The sequence below is a fragment of the Cryptotermes secundus genome, unplaced genomic scaffold (genome assembly GCF_002891405.2).
Source record: "Cryptotermes secundus unplaced genomic scaffold, Csec_1.0 scaffold160, whole genome shotgun sequence".
Lineage (NCBI taxonomy): Eukaryota > Metazoa > Arthropoda > Insecta > Blattodea > Kalotermitidae > Cryptotermes > Cryptotermes secundus.
The window spans coordinates 2,343,067-2,361,628 of NW_019745080.1; the positions used below are offsets into that span (position 1 = coordinate 2,343,067).

At 40.5% G+C, this 18,562-nt stretch overlaps 1 protein-coding gene across 1 annotated transcript in view; it reads right to left on the bottom strand.

The window, feature by feature from the left end:
* LOC111874856 (protein O-mannosyl-transferase TMTC1-like) overlaps positions 1–18,562 on the bottom strand; it is a 514,456-nt gene that overhangs the window by 120,318 nt on the left and 375,576 nt on the right. The window contains exon 6 of the mRNA XM_023870706.2: positions 10,254–10,357. Coding sequence (XP_023726474.1) covers positions 10,254–10,357 — 104 coding nt within the window. The remainder of the gene's footprint in view (positions 1–10,253; positions 10,358–18,562) is intronic.

Here is an 18,562-nt window from a genome sequence, read left to right on the forward strand (position 1 = left end):
AGTATCGTGTCAAAAATATAGTAGCATAGAATTTTCGTAATGGTTATATACGCATATGCGTAAAACGATAGCAGATTTATAGGTACATCGCGTCTTCCAGTGTTTGATTCCTTTGTCCGATTTTTTATAAAAATGGTATACGAGAACTTCTGACAAAAGACTTACAAGTGAGGCGTGAATTTCGGATAGCAATTCCTAGAACGAATATTTACTGAGACAGCATTCGTCGACACTTCATTGGTCGTCATATCAATTGATGTTGTAACATTAGTAAACGCTGTGGTAGCACATATTGGTAAAGTATAAATCGCCAAGAAAGTTTCCATCAGAGCACTGATATAAAAAAATACGGCAGCGCTATTCATCGACATGGCATTCACACACACACACACACACACACTGACTGTGGTAGCGCAGATCAACAACGTATCGATCGTCCGGTGAAAGTCAACCGACGTTTCGACAGAGCACATCGGCTACATCCCGCTACTCGCTTCGCGCTAGTTTCTTCCTTGGTTTAATTATCCACCCTGAAGAGGGGGGCCATATATCCCAAATTTCGGTTTAATTTCACTTGAATACACACGATATTAGACTCCACAAGGCAGAATTCTTTTTATGTCGTTTCATCAGCAAATGTATAAATAATATTTTTGAAAAGTAAAGTTATCCCTGTAACAGGCCGTTGAGGGCCATAGGGTTGTGAGACGTCGAGGCTCCAACATTTTCTAGACAATCGGCTAAAAGATGGCGGTGAGGTCAGCCTTACGCGCCGGCTACTCTTTACCGCAGGAAGATTCCTGGTACTCATTTCTGTTAGAGACTGAGTCGACCCCAGGGTCACGGTGCGGCTGGAAGTGTTAGGTCAATTGAAAAATTCAGTGACCTCATCGGAAATCGAACCCCCGACCTTCCGGCTTGTAGTATAGTGCCTCAACCAACTATACTAGCGCGTGCACCGGTTTTATAAGTAGATGGTACCAATTTTGCTGTTTCCTACTGGTTTTCTGCCATGTCTGCCTATAAAGCTTGACCACTTTCCTTAGCGCTCGTTTTATTCATCTACACTCCATCAGCCACAGGAACGAGAGTGCGTCACCGTCAGTTAGTGACGTAGACCGTTACGTCACCATTAGGACGTTATTAGATTCTATTTTCAACATACTTCCGGCACTCATACACCGGCGGACATTCAAACGTACATGTAGAGGACTTTTCTTCCGTAAGGTTGCCTACGCAAGTAATGACGTAGCCTCGTCCATAGAGCAGATGGACTTTACCTTGGTTATGGATGCAGCAAATTCATGTATACCAAAGTACGGGGAACAACATTCCAGAACAGAGTAATCTTCATAGATCCATGCTGTTTTGTGTTGGTTGCTGTGATACACAAACAGGAAAAAGCAGTGCTGTTCCAAGCCATTTCCTTGCCCCGTCAGCAGTTGGTATGATTGACGAGAGGAGTCACGAATGGAATGCAATAAAGCGCATGTGAAAGTTCAAACAAATAGGGAATCGATATCACACTAATAGGTCAGTATAAACCAATCCTTTCATCTTCTTTCTGAATACGAATTATCGTGTCGTGGCATGATACATCACAATCGGGAACGATTTATAAAACTTCCTACAAAGCATTTTGGTTAATGCTCTTCACTGGTGAATTCTGCCATACTATTTTCTGGAAGAGTTTATGCTACAGAAAAACGAGCGTTATTTTCAGTCCGTGTGTGGACGTTAAAATAACGAACACGAGACAAAATGACACGATAGCAACATGGACGAATTTTCCACGTCCGTGCATATTTCATTTGCTGCCATTGTTGTAAACACGATGCATGACCCCATGGCCTGTAGTCCGCAAGCGAACTATATCGACCGAGCGACCGCTGCTTGTCGGCGAAGTTAGTACCAACTTTTGTGGATAGAGGGTGTCGCGTGGTCAGCGCAACGGATCCCCATGGCCGTTAATTTCGGTTTTCTATACCGGAGCCACCATTTCCTTGAAATAGCTCATGTTATTCTGACGAGGCTGAGTGAACCCCGTTCCAGACCCACTACTTCTCAGAAAATCTGGTAGCGCCGGGAATCGAACCCGGGACCTCCGGATCTGTAGCCAGGAACTCTGACCACTAGATCATAGAGTCGGTCCCAATATTTGTGTATGTAATGTATGTTTTTTTTTTAAGGGTAAAGTTATCCCTTAACAGGACGTGGAGGCCCACAGAGTTGTGAGACGTCGAGGCTTCAACATTTTGTAGAAAATCGGGTCACAATGGTGAGGTTGTCAGCCTTACGTGCCGGCCGCTCTTTACTTCCCAGAAAACATTCCCGGTACTCATTTCTGTTAGAGGCTGAGTCGACCCCAGGGCCATAGTGCGGCTGGAAGGATTAGGTGATTTGAAAAAATTCAATAATCAAGACTTTAAAAAGCAAATATGATGTAAAATACATACATTATTTTTACTCACTTTTGGCCAAGTTTGAGTTCTCTATGTCCCTAGTTACTAAGTAAGCCACTTCTGAACAAAATTCTTTTTGAATTTGCACTCCATCTGGACGGTAAATTTAAATTACCTCTAAGTATAGCTATTAATCTGGATATTTTCCATCTTTTTTGGATTTTTCAAATATAATATTTCGGAAACTCAATTGTTTCTGTCATCAGAGACACGAAAGGACGGTTTCCTACTCATCAGCACTCAATAAGCGGACTCAGTTGCCCCGTGTTCGAGACCAGTACTTTCTAAAGGGACCAGACGCGTTGGAAACTTCCCGCCTTTACGCACGATGACGGAAACATCCAGTTCCTGACACAGTGTGTCTCAAAAATAACGAACACAGACAATATTCAATACAGAAATCACGTCAATGGTTATGCGCAAGGGGAACGCGGTATCATGGTTGAGGCAGTATGCTACAAGCCTAAAGGTCGCGGGGGTTTGAGTACCGATGAGGTAGATTTTTCCAATTTAAGTAATCCTTCCAGTCGCATTATGACCCTGGGGTTGACTCAGCCTCTAACAAAAATGAGTATCAGGAATCTTCCTGTGAGGTAAAGAGCTGCCGGCGGGTAAGACTGACAACCTTACCGCCATCTGTGAGCCAACTCTCTAGCGAAAATGTGGGAGCCTCGATAGCCTTTACGGCCTGTTAAACAGATAGCTTTACCTTTACCTTGTTATGTGCCATGAGTTTTCTTGTGGTACAACACCGACAGCGTAGTTGGTTGAGGCATTATTTTACAAGCCGGAAGGTCGCGGGTTCAATTCCCGATGAGGCCATTGGAATTTTCAATTGTGTTATTCCTTCCAGCTGCATTATGGCCCTGGGGTTGACTCCGCCTCTAACAGAAATGAGTACCAGGAATCTTCCTGGGGAGTAAAGGGCGGCCGCCGAGTAAGGCTGACCTCACAGCCATCTGTGAGCCGATTGTCTACAGAAAATGTGGGAGCCTCGACGTCTCACAACCCTATGGACCTTCATGGCTTGTTACAGGGACAGCTTTACCTCTACCTTCATTATACTGACAGAACCGGGATTATACATGATGTAACGGCGGGATGATTGATCAAGAATGGATTGGAAAGGTTATGGAAGGTACTGTCCAAAATAGGACAGGCTGGACTCAGAATAACCAGAATAGCTCGTGCAGCGTTCCAAATTCGAATCAAGCAGTTTAGACTGTTACCGCTACATCAACCTGCTCGTTAAGACCATTATGTATAGAAGAATTAATGTTTAACTTCCATTACATACTACAATTTGTAGCGGTGAAAGTCTGTGCAATTGGAAAGTAGGCTCTGTGAGTTCTACTCTGAAATTCTTGATTTTCATCATCAAGTAATCCATTATTCAAGACAATGTCTTTTATTCTTTCGTGCCATTCCACGAATGGTGAAGAGGTATTGTCACTTTATGTTAATAATATCAAATTCTCTCTCGCGCTTTCCCCATAGTCACATAATATAAAAACAGAAATTGAAATAATACGTGTTGCGCTTTGTCGAACACCGCACAGAACTGAATTTAGAACAAAGCATAGTTTGACTGCCGATTCTAACGGGATGGGGGTGGGGGAAGAAGGGGAAGACTGGAGGTAAATAATCATTATCGGAGTTCCCCTAATGTTCTCTGTCACGCGAACAATCAAGCCCATGAAACTGTTATTATTATGAGCTACTGACGATCGATGGAAGGCGTAACATCTGCAATCACAACTTGGCTTCGCCTGAGACACTGCTGTCCCGCATATTAGTAGCCGTGGCTAGATGGCACTTCCATCGACATGACAGAGAGAGCAGAATAAACATGTCTGGTTCTAGAGTTCCAGTCTATTAGTTCATGAGATTGTCGATTTTTCTGTCATTAATTTGAGAAACTGTATAAGTATGTAGCATACACTGGGAGAGATACTAAGCATGCATACAGAAACACAGTTCTGATGAAAACCATTAAAGGAACATACTACGTGGAAGACACAGTAGCAGATGTGAAGAAAACATTAACGGTTTTATTTTTATAACGGTTAATAAAATGAAATATGTATTCAATTTTAAGGCGGATACATTCAAAAGTTGTGTAATACAAATCATCATTATATAAAAATTCTTTAATTAAAATTACTGTGAAACTTTTCATTAAAATCCTTATTTCTGCTATATCTTTATCTTGCTTTCAAACTGTTATGACATCTTAAACTTCCCCAAACTGGACCCATTTATATATGATTTGTTTTTAACTTAATTGTCAACAAACGTACCAAGTCAATTTGACAGAATCTGCTTGAATCACCCTGTATATATATTCCTAATTGGACACCTCTCTTCATGACTAATTGCTTGTACTGATGTCAGGGCTCAATAGCACTAATGATCCAGAGGCCAACGCTAGGAAAGCGAATACCGGCCGGCTTCCCAGATGGGAACTGCGGAGCTAGCGTTAACTCACGACTGAACATGAGGTACTGCAACAGCAGTAAAATCACTTTCTCTAGAGCATTGGAACACTGAAGACAAACTACATGGTGCAATTATTGTTTATTCTGAAAATTATACATCGTCCTGTTTATATTTATTTATTTTCAGAGATATGGACTAGCTCAACCGACTAGGTCCAACTGAGTAGGTTTTTACCTGAAAACGGAGACAGAATCCAGTCTCCGAAACGTTCTATTTTAAATAAAAGAATTGGACGACGGATAATGTTCAAAAGCACAATAACTGTATTAATATACCCTCGTCAGAACCTATTAAAGTCCATGATCCTTTGTTTCGAGTTATAGGATGGGCTGGCAACCCATCTACGTGAAATGATACCAAGATCAGAGATCTTAGATCTGGAACGGATAAATAAAAGCCAGAACGTGTGGTGAGTGAATATTAGTCTTCTTATATGTAACGCAATGTAACGAACTGTTGACAAAATTCGATACATTAATCTTCAAAGTTAAAGTTGGTAGCTCCATATTCTTCTGAAATATGGGTAACCATGAACGACGCTACATGACGCCACTTCCCAGAAGACAATATTGTAACATGACGCCTGAAGTCCATTGATAGCCAACGGCTCGCTAACACACGTTTCCGCGACAAATCGGAATAGTCCATTGCCAGCCAAGAGCTCGCTAACATACGTTTCGGCGACAACGAATAAAAACAAAATAACAGAGGAACCGTAAGACATGGTAACATATTCGGTTCTCCCTGAAGTTATAAAAGAGTCAGTTCAGAGTTCATTCGGAAGGAAACCGTAATTCGAGAGTTCAGTGTTCAGCTGTGGAGTGTTAACCAGCGGGAAACGGAAGTTGAAGAAATGACCGGTTCGTGAATCAGAACCAAGTCAGTCACGCAGAAGAGAAGAGGCATCCAGTCCAGTAAGGAATGAAGCGAGTCTGAGGCACTCATCGATTTCAAGCTGTCATTACTGAATGTAATTAAAAGTGGTTGTAATAGCAGCGCTAATAAAATCAATCATCAAATTCAGAACTCGTTATCATTAGACACCCAAACTCCTCATACGTGACAGTATTATTCACTGTCAAGCACGACAATGCGAATCTGCTGATCCAACTGGAAAATTCTTTTACTGTTTCCCTTACTTACTTACTTACTCACTCATGGAGCTGAGCACTTCTTGAGGAGCCGCCAATTCTGCAGCTACTCAAGAATTTCCCAGCATTTTATGGAACCCGAAGGTTCATCACCGTGTTCACAAGAGCCCTCCACTGGTCCCTATCCTGAGCCAGATTTATCCAATCCATACCATCCCATTCTGTCTCTCTAAGATCCATTCTAATACTGTCCACCCACCTACGCCTTGGTACCGTTTCCCTTAACATAATATTTACTTCTCTGATATATCGCAACATTAAACGAACTAAGATAAAACAGCGTTTCAATACTTAACGACTGTATGAGTGTCATTAATACTTTGACGTAGTTGTGTGACTATAGACGGGGTTTGGATTGGTGAACAGATTTATTGACCACTTACAAGTCGTAACTACAAATAACTATAGACGAATGCTATTTCCACAATTTACAGTTCACTAGAGGACATAGTCTAGTGTTCTGTTACTAGACGTTCCCTGGTAACGGCTCCAACAGTGGGTATTTCCTCGCCTCCGGCTTAAGTCCGCTCTTCAAAGACTGTTGTAAAAACTATCAACTGACTAACTTCAATGTCAAAGTCACATTGCGACTGACGGTCAGTCAGTCTGTCTGTCTTGGTGTCGAGTCCCGGCTGGGGCTCATGACCAGATGTTTCTTCTTAGATGAAAGTTACTGTCCTGTCCATGTGGGGCGCCATTTCTGACGAGAGGTCGGTTCTGTCATTTGTCAGTCATAGTGGATAGTATTAGTCCATTGTCACTATGTACACGTATTTAAAATTAAGTCTTAATATCTAGTATGTATAATATATACAAGGCCTCTGTCAGTTTAGGCTCAGTACAGCAGATTATGCCCTATTTCTAGTAGTATTCGCTACCACGGCGTCTAGTCACTTGAACGGTCGTATGCATGACCGCCGCCAAGTTTAAGCCTCTTATACTTTCTGTGTCGGGCTTCGCCTTGTCCGATGTTGCGAACATTCATATTATCATGATTTTGTATGACTTCTGATTGTTGCCTGCATAATTTTGTTATACAGTCCAAGTCCAAGTCTAAGTCACATTGCAACTAACGGTCAGTCAGTCAGTAAATCTTGGTGTCGAGCCCCATATAGGGCTCATGACCAGACATTTATAACTCTTTGGCATTTACGGTCTTGTTTTGTGGGGCGCCCTCTCTGACGAGAGTTGTTATATAGTCATATACGTACGGGATTTTGAATGCCATGTGCAAATCGCGTCTCTCTTATAACTTCTCGGCAAGGATCACGTAGAAAACACAGCTCTTCCAATGTTGTAGTCCAACTGTTGGAATATTAAGACTCTGCTGCCTAGCAACGGGAACGTGATTACAGAGCCGTTGTCCAGAAACATCCGCGGAATATCCGCCCATAAGATTACCAAAAGGGGAAAACGTAATAAAATTCAGTAAACACTCGCTAATCCGGTCACAGTTAATCCGGATGTCTGATAATACAGATATAAGTATGAAGAATTCTCTACACAGTTGAGACACATGTGATGTAGCAGCAAGAGGAATTAGGCCAAGGGGATTTTCAGACTGTGTTGAGGGCAGCTGAAGGGATTTACACCACGCGAGAAGAGATCCAAGATTGGCTTGAGCTGGATGAAGGAGCCCCTGGATTTCAGCTTTTCAGAGAAGAAAAAATTGCTGCAGTGATGTTTTTTAATTATTTTCAACACTACTAACTACTTTATTATATGTTCTATTTATTTGCTTCCTAAGAGTTTTTTTTTTTTTTGCCTTTTAGGGCTGTCCTTTGAATCATTAATCCGGATGATTTCCCCCTAGTTAATCCGGATTAGTGAGGATTTACTGCATCAAGATCAAACAGGACGATATTATAAAATAATCATATGGAAAACTTTTGTCTAATGTATAACGTAACATGTTATGTCGCCATATTATAGCTAAAATTAAATCCGATTATTAGAATAAACTCACTAAAGAACGATTTTCATATGATACTTTTTTTTTTACCATCCAAAGTGCAGTATTATGATGGGACCCTAGGGAGAAATGGTACTATTAACCTTTCGTGACATGACATTTGCAATCTACTGCGCGAGGTCCAAACTACATCCGGCCATCAATTTTATCCCTCGCCTTCCCCCCCCCTCTCTAACTCTTTCACTGCGGGCCGAAGTTACACAATCTCAACCTGACAGCAAAATGCTCCCACGTTTTTCGTCAGATAACTGGATAATAACGGCAGCTCTAAATTCAAATCTAAAAAATATACATATAATTATAAATATGTTTATTTTTTCATTTTATTCTCTCATATCCATTTCCAAATTATGCTACGAAACAGAAACACTCATGGAGCTGAGCCCCTCTTGAGAAACTGCCAATTGTGCAGCTACTCAAGAACTACCAAGCATTTTATAGAACCTGAAGGTTCATTATGTGTTCACAAGAGCCCTTTGGATTGATCCCTAGCCAGATCAATCCAAACCATACCATCCCATCCTATCTCTCTAAGATCCATTTTAATATTGCCCACTCACCTAACTCTTGGTCTTCCTATTGGTCTCTTTCCTTTTGGCTTTCCCAAAAATAACCTATATGTATTCCTCTTCTCTTTCATTCATGCTATATGCCCTGCCCATCTCATCCTCCTTGACTTGATCATTCTAATTATATTTGGAAGTACAAGTTATGAAGCTCCTCATTATGAAGTTTTCTCTAACCTTCTGTCACTTCATCTCTCTTCGGTCCAAATATTCTCCTCAATATGATATAATTTACTCCTTCGCTTTCTATATACGTGTATCCCGTTCCCCAATACGTTTTTTAAAGAATCACAATCTTGTTAAACACCTTTACATCACGATGATGATTATAATAATAATACTAATGATAAAACTCCTTCTATACATAAAATTTGTGCACCAGCAAATTTTATTATTGCCTTTATGCATTTTCGGACTATTGTAGCAACGAATGTCCAGTGTTAACACGTAGCATAATCGCCATTTCAGCAGTAAATCATGAACGAGTGAGCGGACTTTTGTTTTAGAGTATCGTGTCTATCATACGAGTACCGAGAAAAATGTTATGCGGAAGTGTCAAGTTTAGTATATTAGAACAAGGAGTTCTCGGAAGAACTAATCGTATTTCTTTTGATACGACTCGGACCGCACAGAAAGCGACGCGTCCAGCAATTCTTCTATTGTTGTTTGCACTAGTTTCTACAGAACTGTTGCCTAGGAACCATAGGGTGTATACTGATACACAATGACTGATGGAAGGGATTTATAGATTGTGCAGCTGAGATGGGCTCATGTGCCATGATACACGTGGGACATATCAAATTTCACAAAGACTAGTTCAGGCATTCAAAAGATGATTGGGGAGGGGGGGGGGACTCGCAGACAAAGCGTGGTAATCACATAAGCCTAACGTTTTCTTTTTCAAAATAAGGAAAGTAGGCTAACAAGAGACAGTTTATGATTGAATATTTGTGCGTGCCATTTGTGGAAGATGGCGTTAAACTTCGGCCTCGACATATCAGACAACATAAAGGACTGGAAAGGAAGCGGGAAGGGTTAATAGTATGAAAATAACAAATGTTATATCCAACTACTAATCCAAACCCTTTCTATAGTCACTCATACACGTGACAATATGCTTTCCTTAAAATAAACAGACTTTTTATTGAACAAGATATTTATTTTGTAAAAAAACTCTAAAAACGCAAAAAAAACTGAAAACGGAGTAAAAATGGGTAAGAGAGATAAAAACGCACGATTCATATACGGTTTATTGCTGGCCACACTTGAGCACGAATCCAGATATATGTATATTCTGACGCCGAAATCAAACTCGTGCGAAAGAAAATATTCGTTCGACAAACGTAAAAAGGGTATTAGGAAAATTCTCGTCCATGGAATTATTTAGTTACGGAATATGTCCTTCAATAAATTATAAATAAATAAATAAACGAATAATTGTTATATAAATAAAGAGAGTAATTTAAATTTGTAAATAGCATGTACTCACACATAGGTTTACGAAGTCCACAATGTCCAATTGTAGTTTACTTAAATATGTTTCATTGGAGGAAACAGAACTTCAAGATAACTGCAACAAAATATGTAAAAAGATGAGGCTAACCTGACATGTCGACATGGATGAAAGGCCGCTGGATTGTCCTGGTTCGAGAATTTTGGCAGCGATCCTTGAAGCAACGCCAGTCGAAACACCAAGAGCAGGCTCAACTGTAAAGAAGAGAAACAAACATTACAGGATTTATAATTAGGAACTCCAGTACGATTCGTAACTAACTAGCTAACTCTTTACCTTCATTCTGTTTAATTTCTTAAGATCAGATCCCTCTATATCAAACTTTAGCGTCGCTCGTTTTCTTACTGCCAGTCTCTCCCTAACTTTTGCAACCCATGTTTTTATACAGATAAATAAATCGTTAAGATGACTGCTCAGTTCCTTATTGTGTATCTAATGCCAATGATAAGCTCCATAAGACAAACGAGGCGTAATCGATGGCTTGCAAAGACAAAAAGACTTTTTTTTTATTAAGAAACAACATAACACAAGACTTTCCGATGCTTGTACGTGTAAGAAATATCCTTGCATCAGTTGTTTTTCGTACTTACGTGAATTACATCATATATGTTCATAAAGGCCTAAACATAAGCGATGTGGTATGAGAACGAATTATCATCTAGAAGTACGAAACACGTGCAAGTGGATTATGGACGACATGGCGGAAACCCGTAGAATAATAAAGCTCAAAGAGTTTAAACCTGTTGAATCAGACTGGTCACCATATATACCACATGCTTCAACATTAAACAATTCGGAATTGTGCCATAGAGTGATTTACTGAGCAGCGATTATTCCCATACTCTGCATTAACCTATCTGTTTTTATAAAGCAAACACAGCGTGCCTGCTTGTCTGTGAATCCCCTTTATGAACAAATCTTCAAAAAACCTTGGTATGTATATCATGGTGCCTGAGACCATCTCAACCCATCTATCAGTCTGCGTGCCTGTCTGTCTCCCCTATCTTTGCTAGGCAAAGGTTCGGAAAAAACGAATCCCCACTTCCACTGCTAGTTACAATACTAGACAGAGACTCTTAAACGTTTTATACATAATACCGATGCGCACAGATATGCGCACGCGCCAACTGACACTGGGAACATGGCGGAGGCCAGTTGAACAGGAAGGAGCAGTTTTACTATCAGTCATTCCCAACTTCATTGAAAAAAAATAACTTGCGCTGTTTCTGCCATTCATTACATACACACGAACGCACGCACACACGCACGCGCGCGCACACACAGACTTTTGTTGGTCTGATACCATTTTCTGAGTAACTGTCAAGTGGCATTCGCGATCCCTTCGATGTAGTTCAATGCTGGCACATGCGTACACATTTGTGTGCTCGTATAACAGCAAAGGAATAAAAGTTTCAGAGTTTCGTCTTCATATAGCGAAAACTACATTTCCGTTGCTTGATAAATTTTAACCATAATATTTTTTTTAAATCTGGTCGTTCTTACTCGAACACGCTACATTATTTAGGAGAAATTTTTGCTTAAAAGCATACAGAAGGGGCCAGAAGTGACAGATCTCAGAATTTCTCATAGCCGAATGCGCATGCTTAAGGTGGCCATGATATAGAATACTGTTGAGCCATGATTTGGGAGAACAGTTGGTCATGTTTGAAACACAAACGGGGCTAAATTGTCTTTGTTTTCTGAAGATAGATACTGTACATCAACATGGCAATCACCGTTCAAGGTCGTGTGGAATATGCATTGATGAAGGGATAAGTTGTGTCGCTTCTGAATCCCACAATATTCCGTGTTCGAAGAGTTTGTTTACGAGTATAACAGTTACACAGTTAAATCATCCTATGCTCCGAGGGACAGTCAGTAAATAAGTCACAAATTGATACAAACGTATAAGATATGTGATATTCGAACACAGACAAAACATTTATTTCAGGACATAACCTCGGCCAACATTGATAACTTGTCCCATCGTTTCACCAGTGTGAAGAAACCAGCTGAATCCAAGTCTTTTAAATGTTGTCTCAGCCATTTCCGCACTTTCGTTTCAAGCTCTTCGCCATCAGCGATAAGTTTGCCACCCATTTGTGAACGAATTTACGCGACAAACACTTCCTACCGAAAACAGGACACAGTTATTTATGAATATCCTTTGCACTGAATAATTTTGACCAGCAAAAAAAAAAAACGCACAATATAATGCTGCCCTTCGGTAGAACACTCTTCAAGCACGGTCGCCATTTTGACTACTGAAACCAGCCTCTGAATATGCGTATGCACGTCTGCAACCTAGATTGTCATGAAGCTGAACTGTACTGCCACCTAGGGATACACACAGAAAACCTATTAGTTCCATTGCAGCTGTTTTACTTCCATTTGTGACCTATTTACTGACTCCCATTTGTATAAAAAAAATAGGTACGCATAAAAGCTGTAGCCTGTTAATAATCATGAAATGACTGATTACAGTTGTTCTTAGTGATTCGTTGTGGATGTTGATTTTGTCTCGGGTCTTTGTGCCGCGTGGATATGGTGAGCGATGCCGACGTTTCGAAGGTGACCGTTGTCTCCGTCTTCGACCATTAAGATCTTTGCCTTAATTCTAAATGGGTATTTCCCCATATTTTGTGGAATAGAGGAACTAAGGATATAGTGTTGGCAATATGGATACTTGAATATACGAGAAAAACAAAATGGAACATTTTCACTTATATTGTGATTTTACACAGATTAATCATGGGCATACAGGAGATAGAATCATTAAGAACTAATACGAGATGGATACAGAATGTTACCTCCGAAATGTTGGCAAAACTGTCTGCAACCGTACTGCAAAGACCCAAGAGCAATATTAATATCAATAATTTTGAAATGCTGATCTCTCTTAGAGTACACTGCCAGTAACACAAAGAGGGGGATTCACTTCATGACAGCCAACATTGAAATGAATCACGGCATAACAATTCTAGTCCAATCTCACATACAGTTTTCGTATTTCCAATTATTTTTATGCCATATTCATTTCAGCGAATGATTACTTTTATAAACATGGAGCTCGTTATTTAAAAATATTTACATAGCTCCAGGAAGTAGAATAACACTCATAATTGAAAAATATCTACAGTCCCTAAACACACATACATCTCTCTTAACGACACAGCTGAAAGAATATCTCACAGTACAATAAAACCCTAATGGCGCTGGTCGTGATTATGACTGCGCGTGCGCTGGTGGCAGGTAGTACCAATTCTGCCGGTAGATGGTTCTAAAACAATAGTCCATGTCATCACGACAAGTTCAAGAAAAATATTTATTTAGATGTGTTTCTTGAGACATGTATTTTGAATTACTTTTCAATACTCGGTAATATAATTTGGTTGTGAGTGCGCTAAGCACAGCCCCAAGTATTTTGTAAAATTTATAAATTATTCATGCAAGAGTGTCATGTATCATCTTGAGGAGCTGGTATTCCGAGGAAAATAGAGCAGGATATTAGTCGGACGTTTACAAATAAGTGGCTACTTAGTAACAATGATTGCTACCATTCAGGCCAGAACCTTTTGTCTTCTCGTCTGCTGTCCAAGAACATAAAAATTAGAACATACAAAACTATAATTTTGTTTGTTGTTCTGTATGGGCGTGAAACTTGGTCTCTTGCATTAAGGTAGGGGGACAGACTGAGGGTGTTTGAGAAAAGAGTGTTGCAGAGAATATTTGGACCGAAGAGAAATCACGTCACAGGAGGTTGGAGAAAACTGCATAATGAGGAGCTTCATAACTTTTACTCTTCTCCAACTATAATTAGAATGATGAAGTCAAGGAGGATCAGGTGGGCAGGATATGTAGCACGAATGGGGGAGACGAGGAATGCGTATTAGAGTAGCGTATTAAAGATGAGCAGAGACACACACACAGGGAGCCTGCACACAGAACAATACATGAACGGTGCTGGAAACAAGAAACAGCCGCTGCAGCACATGTGGACAAGAGCAGGTATCCCTGTGATTAAAAACTTTAAATTTTGAATTTTAAATTTTAAATTGAATTCTAAAATCAAATTGACGAGCGTATGTTGGCGAGATTTTAAACAAAAATGACAAGCTGGTGTTTTAGATTTTAGATTGTGTGCAGTGTTACAGCTACGTAGTGAAAAATACACCTGATGATGGCCGGTTGCGGCCGAAACATGTAGTGTAGAGGAAGAAAAGACAAAGATTTAAAACCAAATAAATTGTTGCATTCACGACGGCATTTGTATTATTACATATAGAAGTGTATAGTGCAACAGGATGCTTAAATATAAAAGTAATTAAAATTCTAACAACGAAACATGCACATGAATGGCTTCACGAGAAACAACGTTTAATTACTAAAGAGTAACCATATTCACACACACACACACACACACACACACACACATGCTTTCATTGCGTCTGCATAAAGATTATATTGATCAATGTAAGAAATATGAAAATTAGTTACATTATGGTCCAATAATCTATTAAGAGACAAACCTTTTAGATTTTAATACTTATTTCATAACATAAAATCGTATTTTCAATAATAACCGAAAAATTTAATTTCAGTAAGCTGTCAAAGCTGAGCTGAGATAGCTCAGTGGGTATAGCGACTTATCTTAGGGTTGGACAGCAGATGATTCGGTGTTCGATTCCAGGGAAGTGCAAGAGATTTCTGCCTTCTCCATATTGTCCAGGCAGAAAGTTGCACCCACCTAGCTTTCTATTTGATAAATAATGGGGGGGGGGGAAACGGCCGGAGTTTGAAGCTGATCATTCACCTTCATACTATACCGAGGTTAAGAATGCCTGAGGTTATAACAACACTTCCTGATGGTATGGCATGGCGCCTAATTAAGCAGAGATACAACTTTTTTTATATTATACTTTTACGAATGGAAAGACATAAAAATTGACATGTCGCAATGAAATTGAGTGCCCAGTGCTTTCTTTCCACAAATGAAACGGTTGTCATATTATTTCCGTTAAGGGAATTGAAAATGTAAGCAAATTTTACGCTTGACAGTAAACAGGCAGAGAAAATATAACTTAAAAAATATGGGCTGTCACAGAAGATAGGAGAAGTAACGTGAATTCAAGTATAAGCTCATTTATTTGAAGAGTTCTATTAGCTTCCTAGTTGCAGCATGACTTACTGACGTCCTCGAAATACAATGTGTTCGTATTATTATTACGTTTTCCGTTTTTTTTTTCTGTTAACGTAATTCTCAGATGTTCCAAGTGATGCAGCCACTAGTAGTCACATCAGATATTCCGGTGTCTGTATCGGCTTAAGCTGGCCAGTTACGGACGCGAAGGAAAGGTGCTTATAACTAATAACTACAGCTCCCTCATTCAGTGCTACAGTATTATCTATCTATTGCTCTACAGCCATTTTTTGGACCTTGGCCGCTTTTTCAGTTTCTTAATCTATATACAATCGGTAGAACTCCTTGGACACACAGAACAATAAAGAGAGAATAAACGCACACAGACATCCATGCCTTGAGTGGGATTCGAACCTACGACTCAAGCGTTCGAGCGGGCGAAAACGGTTCATGTCTTAGACCGCGCGGCCATTGTTATCAGCAATGGTATAATATTACGAAAAGTAAATGCTTCAGATTCTTCTAATGCCTCAGTTAATATCAGTAACAGGCCGCGCCATAGCTCAAGCGGTTAGTCGCTGGCTTCGCATCGAGGCGGCCCGGGTTCGATCCCGGGTCTGGTCAAGTGGGATTTGTGGTGGATAAAGTGGCGCTGGAGCAGGTTTTCTGCGAGTACTTCCGTTTCCCCTGCCAATCTTCATTCCACAAATTTCTCCACAATCACCCTCACCTATCATCTGGGGCTGGTACAATAGGCCAGAAGTGGCCACAGTACAAGGGACTTAGTCCAACCCCACTAGCAATACAAAAAATATCAGCACCTAAAATGATCGGGGGCATGCGGTAGCGTAGTGGTTGAGGGGCTACGCTACAAGTCGGAAGGTCGCGAGTTCGTCATTTGATTTTTATTTAGCTGACCTAATCCTTCTAGCCGCACTAGGCCCTGGGGTTTACTCAGCCTCTAACAGAAATGAGTACCAGGAATTAATTAATTTTCCTGGGGAGTAAAGCGCGGCCGACGCGTAGGGCTGACAACCTTACCGCCATCTTTCAGCCGATTGTCTAGACAATGTGGTACCCTCAACGTCTCACAACCCTATGGGCCTTCACGGCCTGGTACTGGGATAGATTTACTTTTTTTTTTTTTTTACCTAAAATGATCACTGGTCTAAAATGTATGGACTTCTTCACCAGCCTCGTCTAATTTAATTCCTCTGCAATCACCATATACGTACTTCTGTATATTTTCGTCATGTCCGGACCGTATATTATTCAGCGTGAGTGGTTCGCGGATTAAGTGTAAATTTTCTTTGATATTTCTTTATTTTATTCCGTCACCACAGTAGGCTGTTTGGACATACCATATATTCGTTGTAGCAGATCAGTGGCCGTACGGTCTAAGGCATGAACTGTCTTCGCCCGCTCGAACACCGAGTCGTGGGCTCGAATCCCACTCGAGGCACGGATGTCTTTGTGCGTTTATTCTGTTTGTGCTGTTCTGTGTGTCGGTAGCGGCCTTGCGACAGGCTGATCCTCCGTCCAAGGAGTTCTACCGTCTGTGTATAGATTAAGAAACTGAAAAAGTGGGCACGGTTCAACAAAGGGCTGTAGAAAGCAGTCTTCTGGGATTTGGCACCGTGTATATGTGGTGTTAACCGACGTTTCGGAGGAACGTATCGCCTCCATCTTCAGGGTAGAAGAAAAAATATAAGAAATCTGCAAGCGAAGAGACTGCAGACTGTGTCTGCAGACACAGTCTGCTTTTACCGGTTCTCACGGTCTCTTCGCTTGCAGATTTCTTATATTTTTTCTTCTACCCTGAAGATGGAGGCGATACGTTCCTCCGAAACGTCGGTTAACACCACATATACACGGTGCCAAATCCCAGAAGACTGCTTTCTTCANCAAACACAGTAACTACGAATTACTTCCGGTTACTTTGACTGGTTTCTCAGTTACGTATGTAACAAACAGACAATCTCCTGTAAACTAATCCTTCGCCTCTTGTCGTGAGTCGGGCGTACGTCAGGTATCAGTTTCAGGGCCTCTGTTTTTTAATATTTTATGAATGATTTATGTGACGTAATTAGTCATAACAACTGTCTCCTTTTTTCTGACGAGCTTAAAATCTATGGAACAATTAGTTCACCTAGTGACTGCTTCCTTCTACAGTCAGGCACTGATTGTGTGCATAAATGGAGACAGGGACTAGCTCTACCCATTCGGCCCAACTAAGTAGGTTCCACCTGAAGACGGAGATAGAATCCAGTCTCCGAAACGTTTTGTTTTCAACAAAAACAGGACGATAGTGTTCAGAAATATCAGTAACTGTACATAAATGTCGTTCAGCAGATTTTATGAAGCCCAATTTCAGCAAAATTAGTGTCATCTCTTTTACCAGGAAGACGAACTTTCTGAATTATCAGTAGAGACTCGGAAATTCCTTTATATTGCAAACAGACTGTATTAAGGATTTGGGCGTGAATATCGATTGCAAGCTTCATTTTCATCATTTATCGATTTTCTTGTTTCACATGCAAGGATATTACTTGAGCTGTATTATTATTATTAGAGGGGGTGGGTTTCCCAATGCACTTAGACCAGTTATTGGTCCATTGCGCGTCCCCTTTAATTTCTACTGTCGCCATACCCTACCGGTACTGGTGCGTGCTATCAACCCCGTTCAGCCAACGAGGTCGGCCCTCGGTACCTGATATTTCCCCCATCTACCAGAGGCATTGGAAACTACTTGGGCGGGAAACTTGTTGCCTAATTTTGCTCAGAGGTCTCCTAGAGACATGAGTTACCTTAGCTAAGTAGCATAATAACATTTTCTATTCCCACCCTAGATAGTCCACCGATGCTATATTTTGTTTGCTCAGATCTAAACTCGAATTTGCTTCGGTTCCGTGGAACTCTCACGATTACTGACTCCGATAAACTTGAGAGCATACAGAGACAATTTTCAGTCCTCTGCCACAGCAGATTTATCCAAGATATGGAATATCGATATGATAATTTATTGGAAAGATTAAATTTGCTGACACTATGTAACAGGTGTCGTCACTTTGACGCTTTGTTCTCAATAAATGTCCCTCTTCTGCCTTCGGATTCCCGCTCAGAATATTCGTAACTTCAACATATTCATTTACTCTTCTAGTCACTGACCTTCGGCTAGATGTGTTTCAACCCAAATGCAGCTTATAAACACACACACACACACACACACATATATATATATATATATATATATATATAT